Here is a 25,655-nt window from a genome sequence, read left to right as displayed (position 1 = left end):
TTTAATTTGATTTGACATGTTTTAAAGTTTAATTTGTTTTATTGCCGGGTTTTAGTGTCCCCCTCCCCTTTTATAGGGGGCATTTGTATATATTTGTGTTTTAGTGCCCAAAACCCCCCCCCCAAAAAAAACAAAAAAGGGCCTTGAAAAGTGTTTGGCGTGTCCCCCAGATCAGGGGACACTTGATTTAACTGTTTAATTTTGTTTCACAACTAAAAGAGTTGTAGACCTGTTGCACTCTCCACCTTGCCATCCTCATCTGCTGTCCAGACACGCCGTGGCGCACCATCTTGCTATCCTGAGGAGGAGGGGGTCCCCAATGGCGTGCACTCTAAGCGAGAGTCCTCCCAATATTTATTGGCGACTTGGCCTGGAGGTTGGTGCACGAAGCAGTCCCGTGCAGCAAGTTTTTGTCGGTTCACGGGCTCCCAGGCCGCCTGCAATTTCTGCGGTCTGGAAGAGTCCATGTTCCATGTTTTTATGGAATGTGCGAGATTGCAGCTCCTATTCCATTATTTAAAGGGGCTGCTCCTCAAATTCAGGTTGCACTTCAGTCTAACACTCCTGATCTTTGGGCACCCTGTGCGGAGGGGAGCAGGTAGGTCTGAGGGCCTCCAAGGGTGCCATCAGCTGGTCCAGGCAGCGGGCGGTTGAGGGGGTCGTTCAGCCCGACTGCCTGCCTCTCTTCCGCGGTTACATCCGAGCCAGGGTGTCCCTGGAGATGGAGCACGCGGTGTCCACCGGTACGCTCGTGGCCTTCCGCGAGAGGTGGGCGCTGGAGGGACTAGAGTGCATCATCACCCCCGGCAACCAAATTTTAATTTGATTTTATATGTTTAAAGTTTAATTTGTTTATTGTGCCGGGGTTTTAGTGTGCCCCCCTCCCCCCTCCCTTTTTTTAGCCAGGGGGCACTTGTATAATTTGTGTGCTTTTACTGCCCTAAAAAACAAAACAAAAAAAAAAAGGGCATTTGAAAAGTGTTTGGAGTGTTTCCCCGCCCCCCCCCCCCCCCCTTAATCAAGGGGCACTTGATTTAATTGTTTATTTTGTTTTACAACAAGAAGTTGCAGAGCTGTTGACCCGAAACCTCCCTCGGGAGCTAGCGCTCACAATGTGAGCCTCCTCCGGGAAATCCCCTCCATGCCTTTCAGTTCTGCGCGGAGGGGATTTCTGTACGGGCTGCTCTTGTACACTCTCCACTCTGCCATCCTCGTCTGCTGTCCGGACATGTCATGGCGCACCATCTTGCCGTCTGGAGGAGGCGGGGTTCCCCAATGGAATGCTCTCTACGCAGGAGTCCTCCCTTTATTTATTGAGGACTTGGCCTGGAGGGTGTTGCACGGAGCAGTCCCATGCAATCGGTTTTTAAGTTGGTTCACTGACTCCCAGGCCGCTTGCAATTTCTGTGGTCTGGAGGAGTCTGTGTTTCACATCTATGTTGAATGTGTGAGGTTGCAGCCCCTCTTCCAATATTTGAAGGGGCTGCTCCTCAAATTCTGGTTGCGCTTCAGTCCCACACTCCTGATCTTTGGGCACCCTGTGCGGAGGGGAGCGGACAGGTCGGAAGGCTTCCTCGTAGGACTGCTCCTGAGCATGGCCAAGGTGGCCATCAACCGGTCCAGGCAGCGGGTGGTTGAGAGGGTCATTCAACCCGACTCTCTCCCTGCCTCTCTTCCGTGGTTACATCTGAGCCAGAGTGTCCCTGGAGATGGAGCACGCGGTGTCCACCGGTACGCTCGCGGCCTTCTGTGAAAGGTGGGCGCGGAGGGACTGGAGTGCATCATCACCCCGGCAACCAAATTTTAATTTGAACCATTATTGTTGAAAGTTAATTTGTTTAATGTGCTGGTTTTGGTGCCCCTCCCCCTCCTTTAATCAGGGGGTACTTGATTTACATTTGTTTTACAGGTGCAACTAAAATTGTTGTAGAGCTGTTGAGTCGGGAGTGGCTTAGCCAGTCAAGTGATGGTCACAAGACTCAATTAAAACCCCAGCCAATTGGGTTCGGGGGATCCACAATGAGGCAGGTGGTTGTGAGCCTAGTGGATGAACTGGTAATGTGTAGTGTGATTGTTAAACCTTTGCTTATAAACCAACTAGTTCTTAATAGCAATGTGTTGCTAAGAACCCATGAAGCAAATACATTACAAGGAGGGGAAATTGGCTACCACAGTGGGAAAAATATACCGCAATTCTGTACACTCTCACATTTATTTCTCTACACTGTGGCTGGGTTCCAATAGGGACATTTATCTTCAATCTGTCTCCAAGGCTGTGGACTGAAGTGTGCCACCTATCCTCAGAAACCTAGAAAAGCAGAGACCACTGATTGCAAACTAAACTACTAAACTCCATTTCCCCATCCCCCACATTTCCAAAGTGTTTTCCAGCTGACTGCTTGTACATGGGGCCATTGCATAGCCTTCTTGAGTAGTTATATTTTTAAATGGCAAGTGCTAGCATTGAAATTGAGATGTTTCATAAGAACATAAGAAATAGGAGTAGGCCATACGGCCCCTCGAGTCTGCTTCGCCATTTAATATGATCATGGCTGATCTGATCATGGACTCGGGTCCACTTCCCCGGCCACTCCCCATAATCCTTTATTCTCTTATTGGTTAAGAAACTGTCTATCTCTGTCTTAACTTTATTCAATGACCCAGTTTCCATAGCTCTCTGAGGCAGCGAATTCCACAGATTTACAACCCTCCGAGAAGAAACTCCTCCTCATCTCAGTTTTAAATGGGCGGCCCCTTATTCTAAGATTAGAAGGGGTAAAACAGGTGATAGAAAGGCATTTGTGCAAACATTATACAGCGATGTGGATAAATACTTTCATATTTAGTCTACCTGTGTGTTGATGGGTTCCAAGTGATAGGTGAAAAAGGTTGCCAATGGCACCCTCAATTTTGCATCTTGGGGTTCAAGCGTTCATCTTATTTTGTGAACGTACTTATGGGTCAAGATCAGCAGAAAAAGTTCCAACCTGTTTGAGTGTGAGTGTCAGAGTTAGGGAATGGTGTGCGTAGTTTTGCTGTGGGTAAGATATTCAAACTAACATCTATTAAACCGGATTAGAGGCGGTCATCTTCAGAGCCACAGAGAGCCGTGCTCCATTATATTGCTGCTTATTCTCCGCCTCCACCATGATCGAGTGGTATGCCCATACAAAAAGCCGGACCTTCTCCTGAGATGCCCTGGCTACACTGGGAGGTCCAGAACTAGTGAGCAAACCCTGAGAAAGGCAGTGAAAGCAGACGTTAAAAAAAAAAAGATCCAAATAGCATTTCCAAGTTGTAGAAATCATAGAATCTTGCAGCACAGGAGGAGGCCATTCAGCCCATCATGCCCGTGCTGGCTCTTTGAAAGAACTATCCAATTAGGCCCACTCCCCTGCTCTTTCCCCATTACCCTGCAATTTTCTCCCCAAGTATTAATCCACATCACTGTATAATGTTTGCACAGATGCCTTATCACCTGTTTTTACCCTTTAAGTGCCACGTGAAGTTCTCGATCATGAAGATGGGTGGCTCCTCGTGCTGTACTAGCAGGTCATGGGTCTGAGATAGCGCCTCGTGGCAACTGGTTCTTGGCATGGAGCCGCTTCTGGCTGCATCTCTAAATGGTGCTCCTGGGCAGCTTGGACTTACTTCCCACTGGCATGGTGCCCTGAGGGGGAAGGCTGGAGGCCTGGCATGTGCTGCTGTCCTGAGTGAAGGCTGTATCGGGCAGGTAGACTCCAGCTGCAGTCATTCCACTGAGCCCTGTATCTGTGTCCCCATTGATTAGCAATGTGGTTGGTCTGATGCCACCCTTAACTACAGTGCATTGCGAAGTATGAGGGGTCGTGGGTGATCGTGGCGGAGGTAGGGCGAATGTTTGGTGCGGCGGGAGATCGTGGCGGTGGTGCGACGAATGTTTGTGGCAGAGGAGTGGTGAGAGATCGTAGTGAAGGTGTGGCAAATGAGGGTATGGGGCCCAGAAGAGCTGAGGGTCCAGGGGTAGTACGGGCCAGCCCACACTGCGATATGTGTGCGCACTAGGTCCATGCAGCAGAGCAGGTCTCCAGTCGTCCTGGTTAACCCTTGCCACTGGATAAAGGCCTAGCTGTGTCAAGCCCGTGTGGTGGCTGATATAAAAAATCCACGCACAGGCATCTTCCACCCCCTCAATTGGAGTTCAGGACTGGAACATCCTTCATTGAAACATCTGTAAACTCGTGTGGAAGCAAGTCATCCTCGTTTGAGGGACCGCCTATGATGATGATTGCGAAGGGTTAGTTGTGGAAGTGTTGATTTAAAAGGATGAAGAATGTGCTCGTCCCCAGAGTGTGAAGGAAGGAAAGGAGAGAGTCCAGTTTGCAAGTTTGTTACGTTGCCAGCTCTGCTGAATTCTGCAGTCCTGGGATTGAGAGAGCTAGCACACTAAAGGCCACACAGAAGTTTTCAGGGAGTTCAGCTGCTTGTGTCCATTTTACCTGGGTTTTACACTAATTTCCTACATTACAACAGTGACTATACTCCAAAAGTACTTCATTGGCTGTAAAGTGCTTTGAGATGTCCAGTGGTTGTGAAAGGCGCTATATAAATGCAAGTCTAACTGCAACAATGGGAATGCAGATGGGCAGACACAGGAATACTACCTTTAACTGCCTTTGCAGGTGGAACTTTTCTTTTCTAAAGGGAAGGCAACACTATAATTCATTTGGAGAAGATTCCAGGCCTGTATTTGAGTGCGGTTTGTAAGTTACAGTTGCAAGGGGGAAAGTTTGTTTATAACAAAATGTTTAATATTACTGTAGTGATGGGGACATGAAGGAGCAACCATAGACCGCAATATTATTTATTTTCGCGCTCCCAAGTTGAGGTACTTCAATAAATACAGATGGCAATCTCTATGTAAACCACAACGACTTTTTATAAATGGGAGTTGATTCGCTTTATTGCTAAGGTGTTTCATTTCCCTGGTAGCATCCTGGTTAATGTATTTGCTTAAAATTCCTTTGCTATCATAACCTGCTTAATACAGCTGTTTGTTTTAAACAAATTTTACGCAGATACATTAGCTAGTGCATTTTAAAACGGAAGATTGAACTCGTGTAGAATCAAAACTATTAATCAGAATATCATGGCAATTGATTAGTGTTTAGTATTTGAAGTTATGGTTGATGGGCTGAACCAAAGCTTAATGTGTAGAGTAAACCGCAGCATCGTGCATTTGAACAGCGATACCTTGTGGAGTTTCACAAATATGGTTTTTCTTAAAGCAAACTCTCAGGAGGGCTATTCTGTTTACTTCAAATGTTGGTTTTGGCATCCGAGATCAGTTTGGTTAGCCGCATGGGTAGCTACAACAGATCTTTTGGCTGCCTCTACTTGAGAATTCGAAGTTGTGGCTAAACCTCAATTAGAAGGGAAAGGCAAGCAAACAGCCTGGCTTGGAATTTTAAAACTAGTATCAGATGTTATCGTTTTCAATTTGAAGCCATTGAGTGAGATTTTTTTTGTGGTGCATAATTTATTGATGGGTTTAAAACTTTTTTCCATTATACTCAATGTATTTTTAAACATAAAAAGCAGTGTTTGGGTTAATTGGATCCGCATCTGCAATTGAATTTCCAATTTTTATCTATATTTAGGAGGCTATTGTGACATCGGAGGAAGTTGGCCAGGACTTGGAGCATGTGGAGGTTTTGCAGAAGAAATTTGAGGAATTCCAGACTGACCTTGCTGCTCATGAGGAGCGGGTTAATGAAGTTAATCAACTGGCTGGAAAACTTGAACAGGTTTGTAATTTAAGCATGTATTCGCAATACATTTATAGAGCTGCCATGAAGCTAAAGTTCCATTACAGCTCTAGATTAAAATCCCACCTAGCTCTAAAGCAAGGCAGTGGCAGATCCTCATTTAGGTTTGACGCGGCAGAGAGTATGATCAGTGCAATGTCAAACTGGGTTTATAAACTTTTTCAGACATTTTATAAACTTACCCAGAGCTTATTTAAATGGGCTGACGGGTGTGGACAAGCCTGCGGCTCCAGTCATTACTTAAAAAAAAATTAGCAGCCGATCGTACCGTCTGAACTGCATCCAGACGGCACAGGAACGTAGAAATAATGCGGACCAAAAATGATAATTGAAGTCTAACTGGCCAGTGTCTATGTCTGTCTAGGAAATATCATGTTCCACGACGCCCCTCGTACTCCTCTATCAAATCTTTCACCAGATACCTATGTAACTCTCTTGAATTTACTGTTACAATCACAAGGCCATCTCGAGGTACTGCTGGCTTTGCTAGGGTACTGATAACTCTACCCTCTAATTGCATTCATGTAACAATATGCAAAAATGCTTCTCTGTATTTTGATCACATTTTACTGATTTGAGGACATATGCTGTATTTTCAAATCGTGCATTTGATCATCCTAATTGTAATTAGTAATGTCTTCGCGTGAAAATTGAACTGAGAAAAAAATTGGCTGCATTGGGTAAAATCTCAGGTATCTCCTACGACAGTTAGAGTTTATATTTTAACCACTGTATCTTGAGTCCCCATGGAAATTCTACCCCATTGTGTTTTACATTATGCTCTGGGAAATGGAAAGTATTATTATTCTGGTGTGTGTCCTTATAAAACCATGCGTATGCTGACCGTGTGAACAGGGTAGAGGGAGATGTGTTCTTGCGATAAGCTTGACGCTGTTTCTCTGCCCTTGTACAGGAGAATCACCCTGAGCTGGTGCTTATCACCAATCGTCAGGATGAGGTGAACGTTGCTTGGCAGCGACTCAAGGGCCTGGTACTGCAGCGACAAGGCAAGCTTTTTGGAGCAGCAGAAGTGCAGCGTTTTAATAGGTGGGTCAGCTGATTAATGTGACCTGGCAAGAGCATGTACAGTTGAAAAAGCTTGACGAGGACACATTGACTGCCTAGAAAGAGATCTGGATTTCCTAGATTGCAGAAGTTGCTAATTCCCTTCTAGGAAACTATACAAATAGCTCCCTACCATATTTAACGCTAGACTGTTTTGGTTTGGAGTTATTTATTGTGCCAAGTCTGTACAGAAAATCAAATAGATCCCCTTTTTCAATGTAAAATGCCTTGTGCTTTTCCACCTTGATACGTGAATTATGATAAAACTTTCCCATGCCAACTCCTAAAATTCATTCATTGTTTTGAATTTCACATTGCATATATAGGAACATAGGAATGGGAGTAGGCCATTTAGCCCCTCAAGCCTGTTCTGCCATTCATTGAGATCATGACTGATCTGAGACCTAACTCCATATCCTTTGTTCACTATCCCTTTAATATCTTTGGTTAACAAAAATTTATCAATCTCCGATTTAAAATTAACAATCAACTGCCGTTTGCGGATGATCCTTTGAGTGAAGAAGTGTTTCGTAACTGCACTCCTGAAAGGCCTAGCTCTAACTTTTAGGCTCTTCTAGTCCTTGACTCCCCAACCAGCGGAAATCTCTACCCCTATCTGTTCCTTTTTAATATCATGAAAACTTTGATCAAATCACACAGACCCAGTGGGTGCCCTCTTTTTACTGCTTTAAAGCTTTTGCGTCATGAGTAGAAATAATTTGTACTATGTTGCCTTTAATTATATATTTCTCAATGAAATAGCTGTCTGAACATTGAATGGACATGTAAGGGAAAACTCGGTGCTTCCGCTTTATGGAAGAGATGAGAAACTAGTGGGACACATTAATAGCATGTGGCACAAGGGGAACCTAAAATGAATGCTTTTTGTGTGTGTGTGTCTTGAAACTAGTCCTGCAAATTGTATTTCTGTATTAATGCACGTTGTGCTTCGCAGGGATGTGGATGAAACAATTAGTTGGATTAAAGAGAAAGAGCAGTTAATGGCATCAGATGATTTTGGGCGAGATCTGGCTAGTGTGCAGACACTTCTTCGCAAACACGAAGGCTTAGAGAGAGATCTTGCGGCTCTGGAGGATAAGGTAATGTTGCTAAATTAGCATAATGACCTGCAAACCTTTAAATATTTGTCATCTTAAACTTTCAAAATGTCATCTTGGTTTCTGCAGAAACTGATCTGGCAGGTGGCCAATTCCTCAGGTCTGGTACTTGAAGTGTCTGGGCCAATGTCAGCAAATATTAGTATAATGTCTAAGATCCATCAATTTAAAAATTGAAGTGCTATGGTACTAATTTTTGCTATTGGAAATAACTTATTTACATAGTCACTTAGGGCTGATGGTAATTGAAATTCAACATTCCAATATTACAGCTGTAGTAAATTCCATTTATTCATTTCCAGTGCTCTCAGAATAAGATTGTGTATGTAACAACTACATCAAGATCATTTTATTAGTACGTAGAACAGTAATTAATTTGCAACTTTAAAAAAAAGTGGTAAATCAAAGAATATGATCCGAACAGCTCATTACTGTCAAGTGTTATTTGATAGTAAATACCACTTCTTGTTTCACAAACATGATATTTAACTTTTTTGTTGCCTGCTGTACAGGTAAAAGCACTGACATCTGAGGCAGACCGCCTACAACAGTCACACCCACAGAATGCAGCCCAGATTCAGGTGAAACAAGAGGAGCTCATTCAAAACTGGGAGCGAATCCGCACCTTGGCAGCACAGAGACATACCCGCCTTGATGACTCGTACAGGTGAAAGCAGTAATGAAAGAGCTGCCTAATTGCATGAAGACTTGTTACAAGGGAGTGAAATGAGAGTTTGCATAACATTTAGGGCACAAATTATTAATCAACTATGGGGTGCAACTTACAAGCCTTTTACTGAAGCAACCGTAAATAAGCCTCCTGTCTTAAATTCTGGATTTCATAAAGTTAAGGCTCATGTTGCCTCTGCAACTGCAGAAGTTGTATTTTGACTTTTCAACTCCCGGCTAGAAAATCTTGCTGTCAATGGCACTAATGTTGCTAACATCAGGGTTTTAAATCGGGGACTTCATTGAAACCAATTAAAAGGCATAAAATTGATGAATCAATGTGATTTTGTCTTAAGAACTTTGAACTGGTAGTTTGCTCTTTCGACTGCTTTAAAGAATTCAGGGGGAGATAGAAAAGTTTTCTCTCACTGAGTGATTAATAGCTCTGCCCCTGCCTCAGCATATCTGCTGCTGAAACCCTCATTCATACTTTTGTTACCTCCAGACTTGACTATTCCAAAACTCTCCTGGCCGGTCTCTCATTTTCCACCCTCCATAAACTTGAGTTTATCCAATGCTCTGCTGCTCTTATCCTAATCTACACTTAGTCTTGTTCACCCATCACCACTGTGTTTGTTGACCTAATTGGCTTCTGGTCCAACAACGCCTAGAATTTAAAATTCTCATCCTCGTGTTCAAATCAATCCATGACCTCACCCCTCACTATCTCTGTAGCCCCCTACAACCCTCCCAAGAACTCTGCATTCCTTCAACTCTGACCTTTTGTGCATCCCCGCTCCCTTTGCCCAGCCTTCAGCTGTCTAGCTCCTATGGTCTGGAATTCCCTACCTAAACCTCTCTATCTCTCCTCCTTTAAAACTGGCCTTCAAACCTACCCCTTGGACCAAGTTTTTAGTTACATGTCCTAATGTCATCTTTGGCTCGGTGTCAATTCTTTGGGAGTTAGATAATTGATTGCAAGGTTGTGGCGGGCAAGCCCGAGATTGGAAATAAACTTCTAGGAAAAAATAGTTGGCATGCTTGATGGGCTAAATAAACTGGTTCTATGCTGCAACGTTCTTTATTGTTGGAATGTGTTATTTGGAGCTTTGCTCATCAATGTGAAGATGGTTTAGAACTGTACCACTTTTTCCTAGGCTGCAACGTTTCCTGGCTGATTTCCGTGACCTGACCAGCTGGGTGACTGAAATGAAGGCTCTCATCAGTGCCGACGAATTGGCGAATGACGTGGCTGGAGCGGAGGCGTTGCTCGACAGACATCAGGAGCACAAGGTGATTCTAGCTCTCCGATATCATTCTGCAGGTGCAGGCGCTCACTCAAGTTGAGGGATTAGAAAAGACAAGTCTCCGACTCAAATGTAATGCAATATATCACTTTGTTTGACAGAAAAATGTTCCTTCATTTGGGGAAGGAAACAGAATGACAGCCCCATACTAGTCGCATGTTGCACCCATTTGTACCTGAATTTTGTGTAGGACTCCGATTTGCACATTTTAGGCAGCCTTATGCCTGTTTTAGGCGGGCGGACTGCTCATCCAGTTACATGCTCGACTGAATATGGCATCAAGTTGGCCTTGAACGTAGTTGATGGATACTTGTTATATCGGTTGCAAGATGGACGGCCGTGAATTGAATTTCTCCTTCAGTCTTGGCCTTATATTGGGAGATAAGCAGGCTGTTTCCATCTTTGGTATTTCTAGATCAGTTTTGATTCCTTGTTTATTGGGGCTTACAGTCACAAAATGTAGGCAAAACAGTTCTACAGTGCAGAATGACACAGCCACATAATGAAGACTGGTGGTGATTAGAAAAACTGAATAGAAGCGGTTCGTAAAAGGCTCCACTAGCATCAGATTGACCCAAGCAGTAGAATATTTGAGAAGTCTTGAGATTTGCATATCTGATTGATTGTGATGTTTTTCAGGGCGAAATTGATGCTCATGAGGACAGTTTCAAGGCTACTGATGAAGCAGGACAGGCCCTGCTTGCTGGCGGGCACTATGCATCCGATGAAGTCCGTGAGAAGGTACAGTTTAGTTTTGTTTTATTTGTGGCAGCAAATCTCTCTTTTTTAAAAACATGGGAAGGCTGTTTGTATATAAAACTGACAGGGAAACTTTGCAATATTTTGCCATTTAGGAAAGGAAATGTTATAAGTCAGGAAAGGCTAATTGCCTAAATCTTAGTGAGCATAATTTATTTTGCGATAGTTTTGTCAACTGTCTTGATCACTGGGAAATTTATTCCCTTTTCGAGACAAGTAAAACCAACTAATCTCTGAATATTTTTTGCCTGCCTGCACTAAAGGATATGCAGTTTCTTTTACTCATATTTCACTTTGCAGGTGCACCCTTTGGGATGTGTGCCTTTACAGCTAAGTGTAGATCAGACATGCCTCCTCCTAGGCCAGAGCTGCTATTGCTTGGGCGCCTTCAGATGTGTTGAACCGTCCCACAGGAAATGTCCTTTCCAGTTTCCTCACTGCCCTATGAGGAAGCGCCTGGCTTCTACTCCCATCTCACTCCTAACATCACGGTTGTACTCTGTGAAATAAAGTCTCAAAACTGGATATGGATTCCAAGAGGTTTGTGAGAGTTGAAGAAAGTTGAGAACTTTCATCATTCTTGATTCACTGATGACCAAACATTTGCAAAGCAAAGATTGATGATCTGTTTAAATAAACTGAGTTGCTGAACTGACTGCAGATCTGAATTTTGGTTGGCAAAATGGTAATGGTTCAATTAATTCAGAGAATCTGCTTCCCACTCTCCACCCCCACACAGTTCTGTTAAATCGTGACCAGGCATGAATATCTAGTTGCTATTGTGCTTATTGTTGTGGCCAATCTTTTTTTTTTTCCTCCATCTGACTAAAAATTGAAATATTTTAGATACCTACAGTTAGCTGTCTTTCTGTAGATTTGTAAATGCGCTGTGATGATTACATTGCTTTCATTCTCTTTTTTTGTATTTAAGTTCTTTTGTGATTTTTGAAAAGGATGGTTGTAACAATTTATTCATTCTTCATGTTTAGCTGGGAATCCTAGCTGAGGAGAAGGTTTCTCTGCTGGAGTTATGGGAACTCCGGAGACACCAGTATGAGCAGTGCATGGATCTACAGCTCTTCTACCGTGACACAGAGCAAGTGGACAACTGGATGAGCAAACAGGAGGTGAGTGTGTGTTTTTGCTAAGCAGTGTGGGTATCGTTCAGCAATGCCTCTGGCATGTGATGGGAAGATTGGGTGTAACCTTGATGGAACATCTGAAGAGATAAATGTAATGTGGACTGCCTCGCTGTCCTGACTGAGGAGATGTGAGTGAGGGATGGATTTTAAAAGTCCTATCTAGATCCTACTCATACTTTTTAAGATGAAAACATTTTTCTCGAGGTACTCCAGAGCAGCATTCCCGCCCCCCCCCCCCAATCTGCGCGACCATACATCGATTGGGAGGTCCTGCGCAGTCCGCTTACCAGCTGCTGACGATGGAGCGGATGACCGCGCATGCGCGGCCGCGCGACAAATTTAAAGGGACAGCGCACGAGAAAAAAATTAGAGGGAACATTCACCAGAGATCCATCTTTTAATGGCATTCATAAATAAAACTAGACTAATTGGTAGATCTTTGGAGAATGAATACTGCAGTGTGAATAAGTGTGTGAGAGAGCGAGAGTACAGGAAGTGTCTCGAGATGAGGAGGGAGGACAGACTTCCATGTCTAGACCTGTCTGTTGACTGGATAGTTGAATGGTGTAAGTGTACAAGTTCAGTAGAATTACAGATGGGTGATTAGATTGTAGGATAATGAACAGATGACTCCAAAGATGCATCTATTGAGCACCAGGATATTGGAGAAACCTCCCAGCTTGTTGCATAAGCAGCAGTACAATGGTATTCCATGTTTCTAATGTGGGTGCACGTTCATGTGGAACAAATCTATCCTCTCCGTAAATGGTCATCTCAAAACCATCACAAATCAAACTATTTACCTGTGGTTTAGCCAAACTAATCCACCTTTTCCAAATAAGGAATCACCCATTATAAAAATGTTAGTAGTCATTTGGTCTTACAATGCTGTCTGGAACAGTAAATTTTGGCTACTGTGATGCGAAGCCTCCTGAATGTGTTAGAACACCCTTTGGTACCTTACCTCTCAGAAGGCAACAGCAGGTAAATGTCGGAGATTGTTGTTCCCACCTGAAAACGCTAATTATGTTTGAATCTTGTCCTTGCACAGGCTTTCTTGTTGAATGAAGACTTGGGAGATTCGTTGGACAGTGTAGAAGCGCTTCTGAAAAAGCATGAAGATTTTGAAAAGTCCCTTGGTGCTCAAGAAGAGAAAATTACGGTACGATTACCGAGTCTGTTCCAGTTCTTCATATTCTTCATGATCACTTCCCCATTTCATTTTGTAACCACTCTGTGTTTGTCTCCCATCAGGCTTTGGAAGAATTTGCCACCAAGTTGATTCAGAGTGAGCACTACGCAAAGGAAGATGTTGCAGCGCGTCGCGATGCGGTAAACTCGCAGTGCTTTTATTGTCAGCTTTTAATTATTTTTGCTATTAAAGCCATATTTGAATCCACTTCATAAAAACTATCCAATTATCCTTTCCCCATAGCTCTGCAATTATTTCCCCTTCAAGTATTTCTCCAGTTCTTTTTTGAAAGTTACTATTGAATCTGCTTCCCCCATCCTTTCATACAATCTGGAATGCAGTGCAACAACTAGCTGCATTAAACTTTTCTCCTCATCTCCCCATTAATTTACGTGCCAACTTTTGTGTTGTAGCTGCTGAGCCGACGAAACGCTCTCCATGAGCGCGCCATGTATCGGCGGGAAGCACTGGAGAACTCCTTCAGTCTGCAGCAGTTTTTCCGTGACTCCGATGAGCTGAAGAGTTGGATAAATGAGAAGATGAAAACTGCCACAGACGAAGCTCACAAGGTGAGACTGTATCCAGTTGTCCTGGGGTGTAATTTATTACATCCTCTAGTTTAGTGATACAGGAATTGAGCAGTCGTTAACATTTATGACCGCATATATCCATCCTCTGATAACAGTGTCTCCGGAATTGATCTGTCATCCTTCACTCTGGAACATCTTAATCTGACCGGGTCAGTTACCTGATAATCTATTTAAATAGAAACTAAAATTGAGTTCGCAGTTTTTGAATGCTAAACGATAGTTTTCTATGACAAATTTAAACTTGCATTGTATAACCAATGGGCTGGATTTTCCCTATGCTGCCATATCTATTTGCACCCCGGATGAGTGGTAATGGCAGCGGGGATGGTTTCTGCGCGGGCGGCCAGCTACCAGCGCTGCACCGGAAAATTAGTTGCCAGTATTGCGGGGACGCTGAGCAGCACCGAGCTGGTGTGGAACGCCACCGGTTTCGACAGCGCATCGATTTTTGATTGACGTCGACCCCTCTAGCGTGCCATAGTAAGACCGCCTCAGAACTACCCCGGCTATGGTGAGTGAAGTAAGTAATGAATGAGGTAAATTTGATTGTTTTGTTTATTTTTCTCTTTGCCCACCCTACATTAGGATAAATCGCAAAGTATTGGAAATTTTTTTTGTGTGTTTTTGTGAGGTGTTTTAACCCCCCCCCCCCCCCCAGAAGCCTCTCGGGCGCTCTGAGGCTGGCTCTTTAGTTTGGGATTTTCAGTTGCTCAGCCGGCCTTGCGTCCTAAAAGAGGTGTGCAATGCCTCCCTTAGCGCTCCGTCCCACAGTCGGCCCAGATGGCAAATTTTGTGGCTGCTTGCACAAACCATTTCCCGGCGCAGACTTTACTGCTCCGAAATGACCAGAACTGAAAATCCAGCCCAATGTGTTTTTCGAGAACTGCGTGAGTATGGAGTTCAGATAACCGCATGCTTGATCCAAGCTTAAAATCTGAAGGCAAGCTTGTTGCACAGTTTATCTGTAGTGGAGTGATTTGAAATGTTGCTGTATTGACGCTGATGATGCTACAATTTTAAATGTCTTTGTAACTTCATGATCCGCATCCAGGATCCCTCCAACTTGCAAGGGAAGGTTCAGAAACACCAGGCTTTTGAAGCAGAACTGTCAGCCAACCAGAGTCGCATTGACACTCTCCAGAAAGCTGGACAGGAACTGATCGATGCCAACCACTATGCCTCAGATGAAGTGTCTGCTCGTATGAATGAAGTCATCTCTCTGTGGAAAAGGCTGCTTGAGGCCACAGAACTGAAAGGTCAGAAAACAACACATGTTTTGTATGAATTAAATAATCCCCCTTGCTAAGAGCAGCCTTGCCGTTGACACTTTCACTTAAGCATTTATTTTTCTGGTAACGAAGTGACAGTGGAAGAAGGCTCATTTGTCATTTCTCGCTCTGTTTCTTTTGAAGGCGCTTACTCGTGCTGGGGTAGAGTTCCAGGGTGTCTGGCTCCATTCCATACCTCCTGCAAGTGGCCCACTCTTTATGTGTGAGCCTAGTGAGTGAGCAATGACAGGATGTTCAACCATGAGAACTTTGCTGCTGAGCCCAATACTGTCAAATGATGGCCACACATGCAAACTTTCCAGTAAGGGGTCACTGGATAGTCCGAACCCTGGCTGTTTTTTCTGCTCTCTTTTCCCTGCCCACCCTTTCAAGGGTTCCTGAGAGCAATTGCATTATCACTATTGTCACTTGAGCATAGAGCAGGTAATTCAACACAGGAATCAAACCCAAAATCTTCTGATTGGTATTTCTCAGCGAAATGTTCCCTTTATCAATTAAGCCCTTGGAGAGCCTGAAGAAGACTTCTTATAAATGAGGAAATAATCTAATTTAAAAAAAACCTTGCTCCATGGGCTAAATTGTTCTTGGTAAGTTTGAACCGGCAGTTACTATTTTCTGATCTTTCTAAACGGCCAATGCAGTTTTGTACTGTGGAGCAGGTAATGTATAAAGAGTGAACCGAACTTATGTTCCAGGAGCCTGAACTATCAACCTGAAAATTACCAGTAGCCACCAAAGTCAACACCTTGGGCATTGCATCTTAGAAACATAGAAAATAGGTGCAGGAGTAGGCCATTTGGCCTTTCGAGCCTGCACCACCATTCAATAAGATCATGGCTGATCATTCACCTCAGTACCACTTTCCTGCTTTCTCTCCATATCCCTTGATCCCTTTAGCCGTAAGGGCCATATCTAACTCCCTCTTGAATATATCTAACGAACTGGCATCAACAACTCTCAACCTGTGGAATTCTCTACCGTAAACAACTCTTGAGTGAAGAAGTTTCTCCTCATCTCGGTCCTAAATGGCTTACCCCTTATCCTTAGACTGTGACCCCTGGTTCTGGACTTCCCCAACGTTGGGAACATTTTTCCTGCATCTAATCTGTCCAGTCCCGTCAGAATTTTATATGTTTCTGAGAGATCCCCTCTCATCCTTCTAAAGCCCAGTCGATCCAGTCTCTCCTCATAGGTCAGTCCTGCCATCCCGGAAATCAGTCTGGTGAACCTTTGCTGCACTCCCTCAATAGCAAGAAAATCCTTCCTCAGATTAGGAGACCAAAACTGAACATAATATTCCAGGTGAGTCCTCACCAAGGCCCTGTACAACTGCAATAAGACCTCCCTGCTCCTATACTCCAATCCCCTTGCTATGAAGGCCAACATGCCATTTGCCGCCTTTACCGCCTGCTGCACCTGCATGCCAACTTTCAATGACTGATGTACCATGACACCCAGGTCTTGTTGCACCTTCCCCTTTTCCTAATCTGTCGCCATTCAGATAATATTCTGCCTTCCTGCTTTTGCCACCAAAGTGGGTAACCTCGCATTTGTCCACATTATACAGCATCTGCCATGCATTTGCCACTCACTAACCTGTCCAAGTCACCTTGCAGCCTCTTGGCATCCTCCTCACAGCTCACACCGCCACCCAGCTTAGTGTCATCTGCAAACTTGGCGATATTACACTCCATTCTTTTATCTAAATCATTGATGTATATTGTAAATAGCTGGGGTCCCAGCACTGAGCCCTGCGGCACCTCACTAGTCACTGCCTGCCATTCTGAAAAGGACCCATTTATCCCGACTCTCTGCTTCCTGTCTGCCAACTAGTTCTCTATCCACGTCAATACATTACCCCCAATACCATGTGCTTCAATTTTGCACACCAATCTCTTATGTGGGATCTTGTCAAAAGCCTTTTGAAAGTCCAAATATGCCACATCCACTGGTTCTCATTTGTCCACTCTACTAGTTACACAAAAAATTCTAGAAGACTTGTCAAACATGATTTCCCTTTCATAAATCCATGCTGACTTGGACCGATCCTGTCACTGCTTTCCGAATGCGCTGCTATTTCATCTTTAATAATTGATTCCAACATTTTCCCCACTACCGATGTCAGACTAACCGGTCTATAATTCCCTGTTTTTTCTCTCCCTCCTTTTTTAAAAAGTGGTGTTACATTAGCTACCCTCCAGTCCATAGGAACTGATCCAGAGTTGATAGACTATTGGAAAATGATCACCAATGCATCCACTATTTCTAGGGCCACTTCCTTAAGTACTCTGGGATGCAGACTATCAGGCCCTGGGGATATATCGGCCTTCAATCCCATCAATTTCCCTAACACAATTTCTTGACTAATAAGGATTTCCTTCAGTTCCTCCTTCTCGCTAGACCCTCGGTCCCCAAGTATTTCCGGAAGGTTATTTGTGTCTTCCTTCGTGAAGACAGAACCAAAGTATTTGTTCAATTGGTCTGCCATTTCTATGTTCCCCATTATAAATTCACCTGAATCCGACTGCAAGGGACCTACGTTTGTCTTCATTAATCTTTTTCTCTTCACATATCTATAGAAGTTTTTGCAGTCAGTTTTTATGTTCCCGGCAAGCTTCTTCTCGTACTCTATTTTCCCCCTCCTAATTAAACCCTTTGTCCTCCTCTGCTGAATTCTAAATTTCTCCCAGTCCTCGGGTTTGTTGCTTTTTCTGGCCAATTTATATGCCTCTTCCTTGGATTTAACACTATCTTAATTTCCCTTGTTAACCACTGTTGAGCCACCTTCCCCGTTTTATTTTTACTCCAGACAGGAATGTACAATTGTTGAAGTTCATCCATGTGATCTTTTAAATGTCTGCCATTGCCTATCCACCGTCAACCCTTTAAGTCTCATTCGCCAGTCTATTCTAGCCAATTCACGTCTCTTACCATCGAAGTTACCTTTCCTTGAGTTCAGGACCCTAGTCTCTGAATTAATTGTGTCACTCTCCATCTTAATAAAGAATTCTAACATATTATGGTCACTCTTCCCCAAGGGACCTTGCACAACAAGATTGTTAATTAGTCCTTTCTCATTACACATCACCCAGTCTAGGATGGCCAGCCCTCTAGTTGGGTCCTCGACATATTGGTCTAGAAAACCATCCCCAATGCACTCCAGGAAATCCTTCTCCACTGTATTGCTACCAGTTTGGTTAGCCCAATCTATATGTAGATTTAAGTCGCCCATGATAACTGCTGTACCTTTTATTGCACGCATCCCTAATTTCTTGTTTGATGCTGTCCCCAACCTCACTACTACTGTTTGGTGGTCTGTACACAACTCCCACTGCGTTTTCTGCCCTTTGGTGTTCCGCAGCTCTACCCATACAGATTCTACATCATCCAAGCTAATGTTCTTCCTTACTATTGCGTTAATTTCCTCTTTAACCAACAACGCTACCCCACCTCCTTTTCCTTTCTGTCTATCCTTCCTGAATGTTGAATACCCCTGGATGTTGAGTTCCCAGCTTTGGTCACCCTGGAGCCATGTCTCTGTAATCCCAATTATATCGTATTCGTTAATAGCTGCCTGTGCAGTTAATTCGTCCACCTTACGAATACTCCTCACATTGAGGTACAGAACCTTCAGGCTTGTTGTTTTAACACACTTTGTCCCTTTTAGAATTTTGCTGTACTGTGGCCCTTTTTGATTTTTGCCTTGGGTTTCTCTGCCCTCCACTTTTACTTTCTTTCTTTCTATCTTGATCCAGAAATCTGTTCATTGAACATGTATAGCAGACACCAAGTTGCTTGGTTACAGATAGTATCATATATGTCTCTAGCATCATGTACAGACTTAGAATCATAGAATGAGGCCATTCGACCCAGAAGGACAATCCAGTTAGTTCCCGCTTTCCCCATATCCCTACAATTTTTTCTCCTTCATCTATTTATCCAATTCTCCATTGAAAGCTACTATTGAATCTGTTTCCACTGCCTATCAGGCAGTGCATTCCAAATCCTCATCACTTGTTGCGTTTTTAAAAAAGAGTTTGCCCTCATGTCACCTCTGGTTCTTTTGCCAGTCGTCTTAAATCTGTGCCCTCTGATGATTGACCCTTAAGCCATTGGAATCCGTTTCTCTTTATTTACTCCTATCTAAACCCTTCATGATTTTAAACACCTTGATCAAATCTCCTCTCAACCCTCTCTGCTCTAATGAGCACAACCCCAGCTTCTCCAGTCCATCCACGTAATTGCAATCCCTCATCCCTGGAACCATTCTACTAAATCTCTCTCTCCTCCCAAACCCTTCACATCCTTCCTAAAGTGTGGCGCCTTGAATTGGACCCAATACTCCAACTGGGGCCAAACTAGTGTTTTGTATAGGTTTAGCATAACTTCCTGGCTTTTATATTCTATGCCTACCCCAGGATCTCATATGCTTTATTAACTGCTTTGTTAACCTGTCCTGCCACCTTCAAAGATTTGTGCACCAGCACCCCCAGATGTCTCTGTTCTTGCACCACCATTGAAATTGTGTCAATGTGTGGGCCATTTGTTTGATTTTCTTTTGGTTGTGATGGAGGAATGAAAAAGGGATATTTTGTGCATCTCTATACTTGGTTGGACAGGTGGTTACTTACAAGCTCAGTCTTTGCAGTGGGTGGAATTCCAAGCAGTTAAGTCTGAAGCGCCATGTTTATATTGACCATTTGTCTGCCTTTGAAATTGAGAGTTTTGGGGCTACATTAGTCATAATGGGAGAGGAAGGAAGAGAAGATATTGTTGGAGTAAAGATATTCTAGTCATTGTGACTTTGTTTGTTTGTGTACAGGTATTAAACTACGTGAAGCCAACCAACAGCAACAATTTAACCGCAATGTAGAAGACATTGAACTCTGGTTGTATGAGGTTGAAGGTCACCTTGCTTCAGACGATTATGGAAAAGATCTGACTAGTGTTCAGAACCTGCAGAAGAAACATGCACTTCTGGAAGCTGATATTGCAGCGCATCAGGTATGGAAATGTACAAGTGCTAATGATGCAATTCAGTACCTGTATCTCTCCAATTCCACCTCCTCTTGCTCTAGAAGGTGTTGATTTCTTGCAGGGGTACAGTTACATGGGCACTGGGTGTCCTCTAGTTTATCATCCAGTTGGCCATTGTTTACATGTGACTCTTGATGCTGATTATTGGCAGGCTATTCAATTGTCGGGAACCTCAAATCCCAATCCCATCCAGATTTGCGCACCCTCTTGCCTCACCTAAGTGGTAGCCAAGCTTTAAGCTTTCCTCTTTTTTGATGTCTACACGTGCACACAAGGATTTTTTTTCTTTGTCGCTGGCAAAGTCAGCATTTATTGCCCATCCTTAATTGCCCTTTGGTACAACTGAGAGGGAGCAGTTAAGAGTCAACCACACTGCTGTGGGGCTGGAGTCACATATAGGCCAGACCGGGTAAGGATGGCAGATTTCCGTACGTTAGCGAACCAGATGGGTTTTTACAACAATCTGGTAGTTTCATGGTCACCATTACTGAAACTAGCTTTGTATTCCAGATTTATTTAACGAACTGAATTTAAAATCCCCAGCTGCCGTGGAGTTGAACTCCTGTCTTCGGGTCATTACTCTAGGTCTCTGGATCACTACTCCCGTAACATAACCACTATGCTACCGTACCTTGCTCAGTACCAGTCAGGAGTGGGGACCAATGTTCCCCGTAATCTTTGGGGGGGGGGGCACGTGGCCCCCTTAACCAGCTGCGTGGCCCATTCAAAAGTCTGCGCATGCGTTTTCTTTTCCAATTTAAAAGCCGGTTCACTGGCTGCGCGGGACCCTTGAAGTGCTGCGTGGCCGACAGCTTAAAGGGAACATTGGTGGGGACATTGGCTAATTTTTATTCCCTATCCCCAGGGCACTGAGGCCTGTTGCAGCACCCATCCCACTGTCCTGGCTGAGATCAGTTAACGCCGGACAGCTCAGACATTAAACCTAGGACCTCCTCTGTATGATTCACCTACTCCCTCACCGAGCTGACTTGACAACTTTTGGTCGGTTTGTAATGTATGAAATTATTATGCAGATAATCTTCATTTGACATTGTAGTAGACAGATGTTGGAAGATTTTATTGTTGACTTAAAAAGCCTGCTTTGTGAGTCCTTTTTATAAGCGGTAAATTTTTTGCAAAATGAAAAATTATAAGTTAAATGAATTCGAATGGACTTCTAATTGTGCAGTTTATCTCCTGTTATTTAACCGCTGCCAATGGTTCCAGCAATTGTGATTGTTATTGTTAACCTCAAGTTCATGGGGTTCTAGAGCCACTCCCTTGTATCATTCCTCTACAGGATTTGGTAAGGAGATTGGCTTCCAGCTCTGTAGAAATTGGTGCCAACACCATCTGCAAGGCTGGAGACTGACTGACTCTGCTTTTTCACTTTGGGGAATTGTCTCCTCCTCTCTATCACTGCACCCACGATGTTTGAGTTTGAGCAGCCTCTGTGCTGTAATATGGAAAGTTCTGTGGAAATAATGAGCTCAGCTGATGAAGGCACTGCCACTAAAGGCTAGTAGATTTAATCCAGCTGCTTTCCAAAAAGCACATTTTTCTCTGGAAGCAAATTATGTCAAAATAATAGTGAAAGATTGTACTGGTCACAAATCGGTAACAAGGGGGGGCATAGACCACTGCTTATCACTAGAAGAATAAAAGGAGAAGTTGAATATTTTTTTCCACACATAGGCTTATTACAACATGGAATACTTTTCCATAAGTGGTTGTGTAGTTTGTAACAAAAACCTCATTTAAAAGAGAATTGGATAAATATTTGAAAAGGAAACTGAAAAGGGCAGGGAAGTGGGATTAGATTGGATCGTTCGATTTGAAGAGTTAGCCCCAAATTGCTTTGGTGGGCCGTATGGCGAATACTCTCCTTTGCCGTATCATTCTATGAATATCTACCGCTTCGTGCTGTTCTTTATGGGACAAGCCAAATGTTGTGATAGCTTCGTATGTTATTCAGCCTATTCAGTGGCACCATTCTGCAGGAAAATAGCCGGAACATAAGAACATAAGAAATAGGAGCAGGAGTAGGCCATATGGCCCCTCGAGCCTGCTCCGCCATTCAATAAGATTGTGACTGATCTGATCTTGGCTTCAACTCCCCTTCTCTGCCTGTTCCCCAAAACTCTTGACTTCTTTATCGTTCAAAAATCTGTCTATCTTCACCTTGAATATATTCAGTGACCCAGCCTCCACAACTCTCTGGGGTAGAGAATTCCACAGATTCACGACCCTCTGAGAGAAAAAATTCCTCCTCATCTCCGTTTTAAATGTGCATTCCCTTATTCTGAAACTATGTCCTAGTTTTAGATTCCCCTACGAGGGGAAACATCCTCTCTGCATCTACCCTGTCAAGCCCCCTCATAATCTTAATTGTTTCGATAAGATCACCTCTCATTCTTCTAAACTCCAATGAGTACAGGCCCAACCTGCTCAACCCTTCTTCATACGACAACCCCTTCATCTCGGGAATCAACCTAGTAAACCTTCTCTGAACTGCCTCCAATGCAAGTACAGGCAACTCTCGATTATCCGGGTCCCTCGGGGATCGGGCTATTTCGGGTCAACGATTTTGCCGCTAGGGCGAGTGCACGTACTTGCCGAGAATGTTTGGGTCCCAAATTTGACGTGGAGAGAAAGGTAAAAATGCAGGCAAGGACACTGTGAACCCTGTTGTGTTGGAAGAGGATATTTTTAAACTCTCTGGAGTGGGAACGTTCAATAAATAATACCTCGCACCCAGGGCTGCAGTTACTCACTGATGTCAGCACTTTCGTGCAAACAGCGGATGGTGCAGAAAGTGGTCAGCGTAGGACTGTGTGTGGGGTGGGTTTAATGGTCGTGTGTAAGAGTGCATTAAAGACCAAAAATGAGTAGTTTGGACAGGAGCTTTGCGTTGCTTTCTGTTGCAGTTGGGATCAGCTTGTTTTCCGGTGCTGAGATTAGAAAAACAGCAAAATGTCCATCTCGGTGCAGCTGTACACGGGACACTATCACGGTTTTTAAAAATGCCGTTGCAGCGGGTTCTCCGTTAGATCCGTATACTGATAATCGAGAGTTGCCTGTATATCCCTTTTAAATAAGGAGACTACGCACTACTCCAGGTGTGGTCTCGCCAACGCCCTGTACAATTGTAGCAAGACTGCCCTACTTTAATACTCCATCCCCCTTGCAATAAAGACCAACATTCCATTTACCTTCCTAATTACTTGCTGTACCTGCATGCTAACTTTGTGTTTCATGTACAAGGACCCCCCAGAGCCCCCCTCAAACTAAAGTAAAGCCAACCACCCCAGACCTGGGCTATGGCAGGTATTCCATTTTAGTTGGCCGACCATGGAGTGACATTAGAAACTAACTAGAAGAAGCCACCTTGTTCACCCTGCTTAGTGACTTCTGCTTGTTCGGCATTTTTGAAGAGGTGCTCCAAATACAATTGCAGATCGTGCTAACTGCAAGAATAAAGCCATTTCTGTTCACTCTTGTTTTTACTCGAAGGACCGTATTGATGGAATTAACATCCAAGCCCGGCAATTCCAGGAAGCTGGGCACTTTGACTCTGACAACATTAAGAAGAAGCAGGAAACTCTGGTTGGCCGTTACGAGGCGCTGAAAGACCCAATGGTGGCTCGTAAACAGAAACTTGCTGACTCTCTTCGACTTCAGCAGCTCTTCCGTGATATTGAGGATGAAGAAACTTGGATTCGGGAAAAGGAGCCAATTGCAGCTTCCACGAACAGAGGTCAGGGCAATTTCAGATGTTATTGAGGATTGCCTTTTTTAAATAGATTTTTATGTATTTATTCTGCCGCCACCCCCATTTTCTCCTTTCGCTTCCTCCTCTTCAAAACATAGGAACAGGAGTTGGCCATTCAGCCTCTCGCGCCTGTTCTGCCATTTGGTGAGATAATGGCTGATCTGAATCCTAACTCCATCTACCCACATTGGCTCCATATCCCTTTGTATCATTGGCTAGCAAAAATCTATTGATCTTGGATTTAAAATGATTAATTGAACTCGTGTCTACTGCTTTTTATGGGAGGGAGTTCCACACTTCCACCATCCTTTGTGTGAAGAAGTGTTTCCTAACTTCTTTCCTGAATGGCCTGGCTTTGCTGTTTACATAAGAAATAGGAGCAGGAGTAGGCCATTTGGCCCCTTGAGCCTCCTCCGCCATTCAATAAGATTATGGCTGATCTGATCTTGGCCACAACTCCACTTTCCTGCCTACTCCCCGAAACCCTTAACTTCCCTTAAAGTTATGTCTCTTTGTCCTAGACTCCCCCACCAGTGAAAAAGTTTCTCCGTCTACCCTATCCATTCCTTACAAAACCCTAAAAACCTCAATAAAATCACCCATTAACCTTCTACATTCCAGGGAATACAAACCTAGTTCATGCAATGTCGTCTCATAATTTGACCCTTGGAGCCCCGGTAACATTCTGCTGAATCTGCACTCCTTGTATTCCTTGCATGTGTGCCAAACAAGCTGCAGTGCCGTGCCTAATCCTGGCTTCGATGCCTGAGCTAGGGAAAGGGAACGTTGGATGTGTTTTTGTATCTCCGTAGGCATGCAGTGACCCACCCCCGCCTTCCTCGGCGCTGGAAGTAGACATTATATCGATTAGGACTTGACCGACTGGGCTCTGATGTCACCTTGTGTCTGGATAGTCCTCTGAAACACGCCAGAGCTCTCGCACAAACAGTGACCACTTGTGCGAGGTACCGAAGGTGCCAAGCACCGATATAACACATTCCAGCAAGGAATCCATGCCTTAGATTGTACAAGAATAAGAGATATGCTGCGCGTTGTAATGCACGTTGGTGTGCTGTTTTTAACAAATATAACTTTGTTTAAAGGACCGTGGTGGATGCTCAGTTTTTAAACCTTGTATTCCAGGAAAGGATTTGATTGGCGTACAGAACTTGCTTAAAAAACACCAGGCACTCCAGGCAGAGATTTCTGGCCACGAGCCACGTATCAAAGCGGTGGCCCAGAAAGGACAAGCAATGGTTGAAGACGGTAGGTGTCAATTAATAGATAAAAATAATTGCTTTTGAGGTCCCATTGTTACCAACAAATTTCTGCAAATCCAAGGCTGTGCCGACTTTCACTTCATTATTTTGTCGGACACAACAGTTAACGCAAATCATTTGTTTATAAAGCTGTCCATGAAGGGATTCCTTTTATGTCCTGGCCCTAGGAGTAAAACAGTCGGGAGCAAGAACAACTTGGCTGATTTCTATTCACCCCCCCTCCCCCGCCCCCCATCTCGTCGATGCAACCAACATCTGGGACAGTCCTGGCCAATGTTTAGCAGGAGGCAGCTTGTCAACTTCCTGATCCCCTTGCGGTTAATTTTTAAATAGAAGTCCCCGCTCTCACACACATTTTCCATCCTGCAGGAAGTAAAGTGAAAGGAAAACTACAGAGGAGGAGAAAAGTGAAGGAAAGAAATGTGCGAGAAACAAAAGTGATGGGGAGAGCGGAGGGGAAATGGCAAAACAGTGAATGGTGAAAGAAACCAAAGTCAGGGGGAGATGTTTTTTGCAGCAGCTTTATCCTTAGCTAGAGGGGAGTGAGGGGTTATGTTTTTTTTTAAATAGGCCCAGCCTGAGAGAATTTTCAGAACTGATTGAGCCAATCGTTTTATTCAAATTTATT

The 25,655-nt window shown here is 43.9% G+C and overlaps 1 protein-coding gene across 7 annotated transcripts in view; it reads left to right on the top strand.

The window, feature by feature from the left end:
• Positions 1–25,655, top strand: part of sptan1 (spectrin alpha, non-erythrocytic 1) — a 132,505-nt gene that overhangs the window by 20,546 nt on the left and 86,304 nt on the right. For all 7 annotated transcript variants that reach the window (XM_070863690.1, XM_070863691.1, XM_070863693.1 and 4 more), the window contains 14 exons: positions 5,640–5,786; positions 6,721–6,854; positions 7,828–7,972; positions 8,503–8,657; positions 9,817–9,952; positions 10,606–10,707; positions 11,715–11,852; positions 12,919–13,029; positions 13,122–13,199; positions 13,473–13,628; positions 14,701–14,905; positions 19,761–19,942; positions 23,489–23,732; positions 24,891–25,013. In XM_070863690.1, coding sequence (XP_070719791.1) covers positions 5,640–5,786; positions 6,721–6,854; positions 7,828–7,972; positions 8,503–8,657; positions 9,817–9,952; positions 10,606–10,707; positions 11,715–11,852; positions 12,919–13,029; positions 13,122–13,199; positions 13,473–13,628; positions 14,701–14,905; positions 19,761–19,942; positions 23,489–23,732; positions 24,891–25,013 — 2,056 coding nt within the window. The remainder of the gene's footprint in view (positions 1–5,639; positions 5,787–6,720; positions 6,855–7,827; positions 7,973–8,502; positions 8,658–9,816; positions 9,953–10,605; positions 10,708–11,714; positions 11,853–12,918; positions 13,030–13,121; positions 13,200–13,472; positions 13,629–14,700; positions 14,906–19,760; positions 19,943–23,488; positions 23,733–24,890; positions 25,014–25,655) is intronic.

This window comes from Pristiophorus japonicus, chromosome 20 (genome assembly GCF_044704955.1).
Source record: "Pristiophorus japonicus isolate sPriJap1 chromosome 20, sPriJap1.hap1, whole genome shotgun sequence".
Lineage (NCBI taxonomy): Eukaryota > Metazoa > Chordata > Chondrichthyes > Pristiophoridae > Pristiophorus > Pristiophorus japonicus.
The sequence above is the reverse complement of the archived record's forward strand: the minus strand, read 5'-3'. Positions and strand labels throughout refer to the sequence as shown.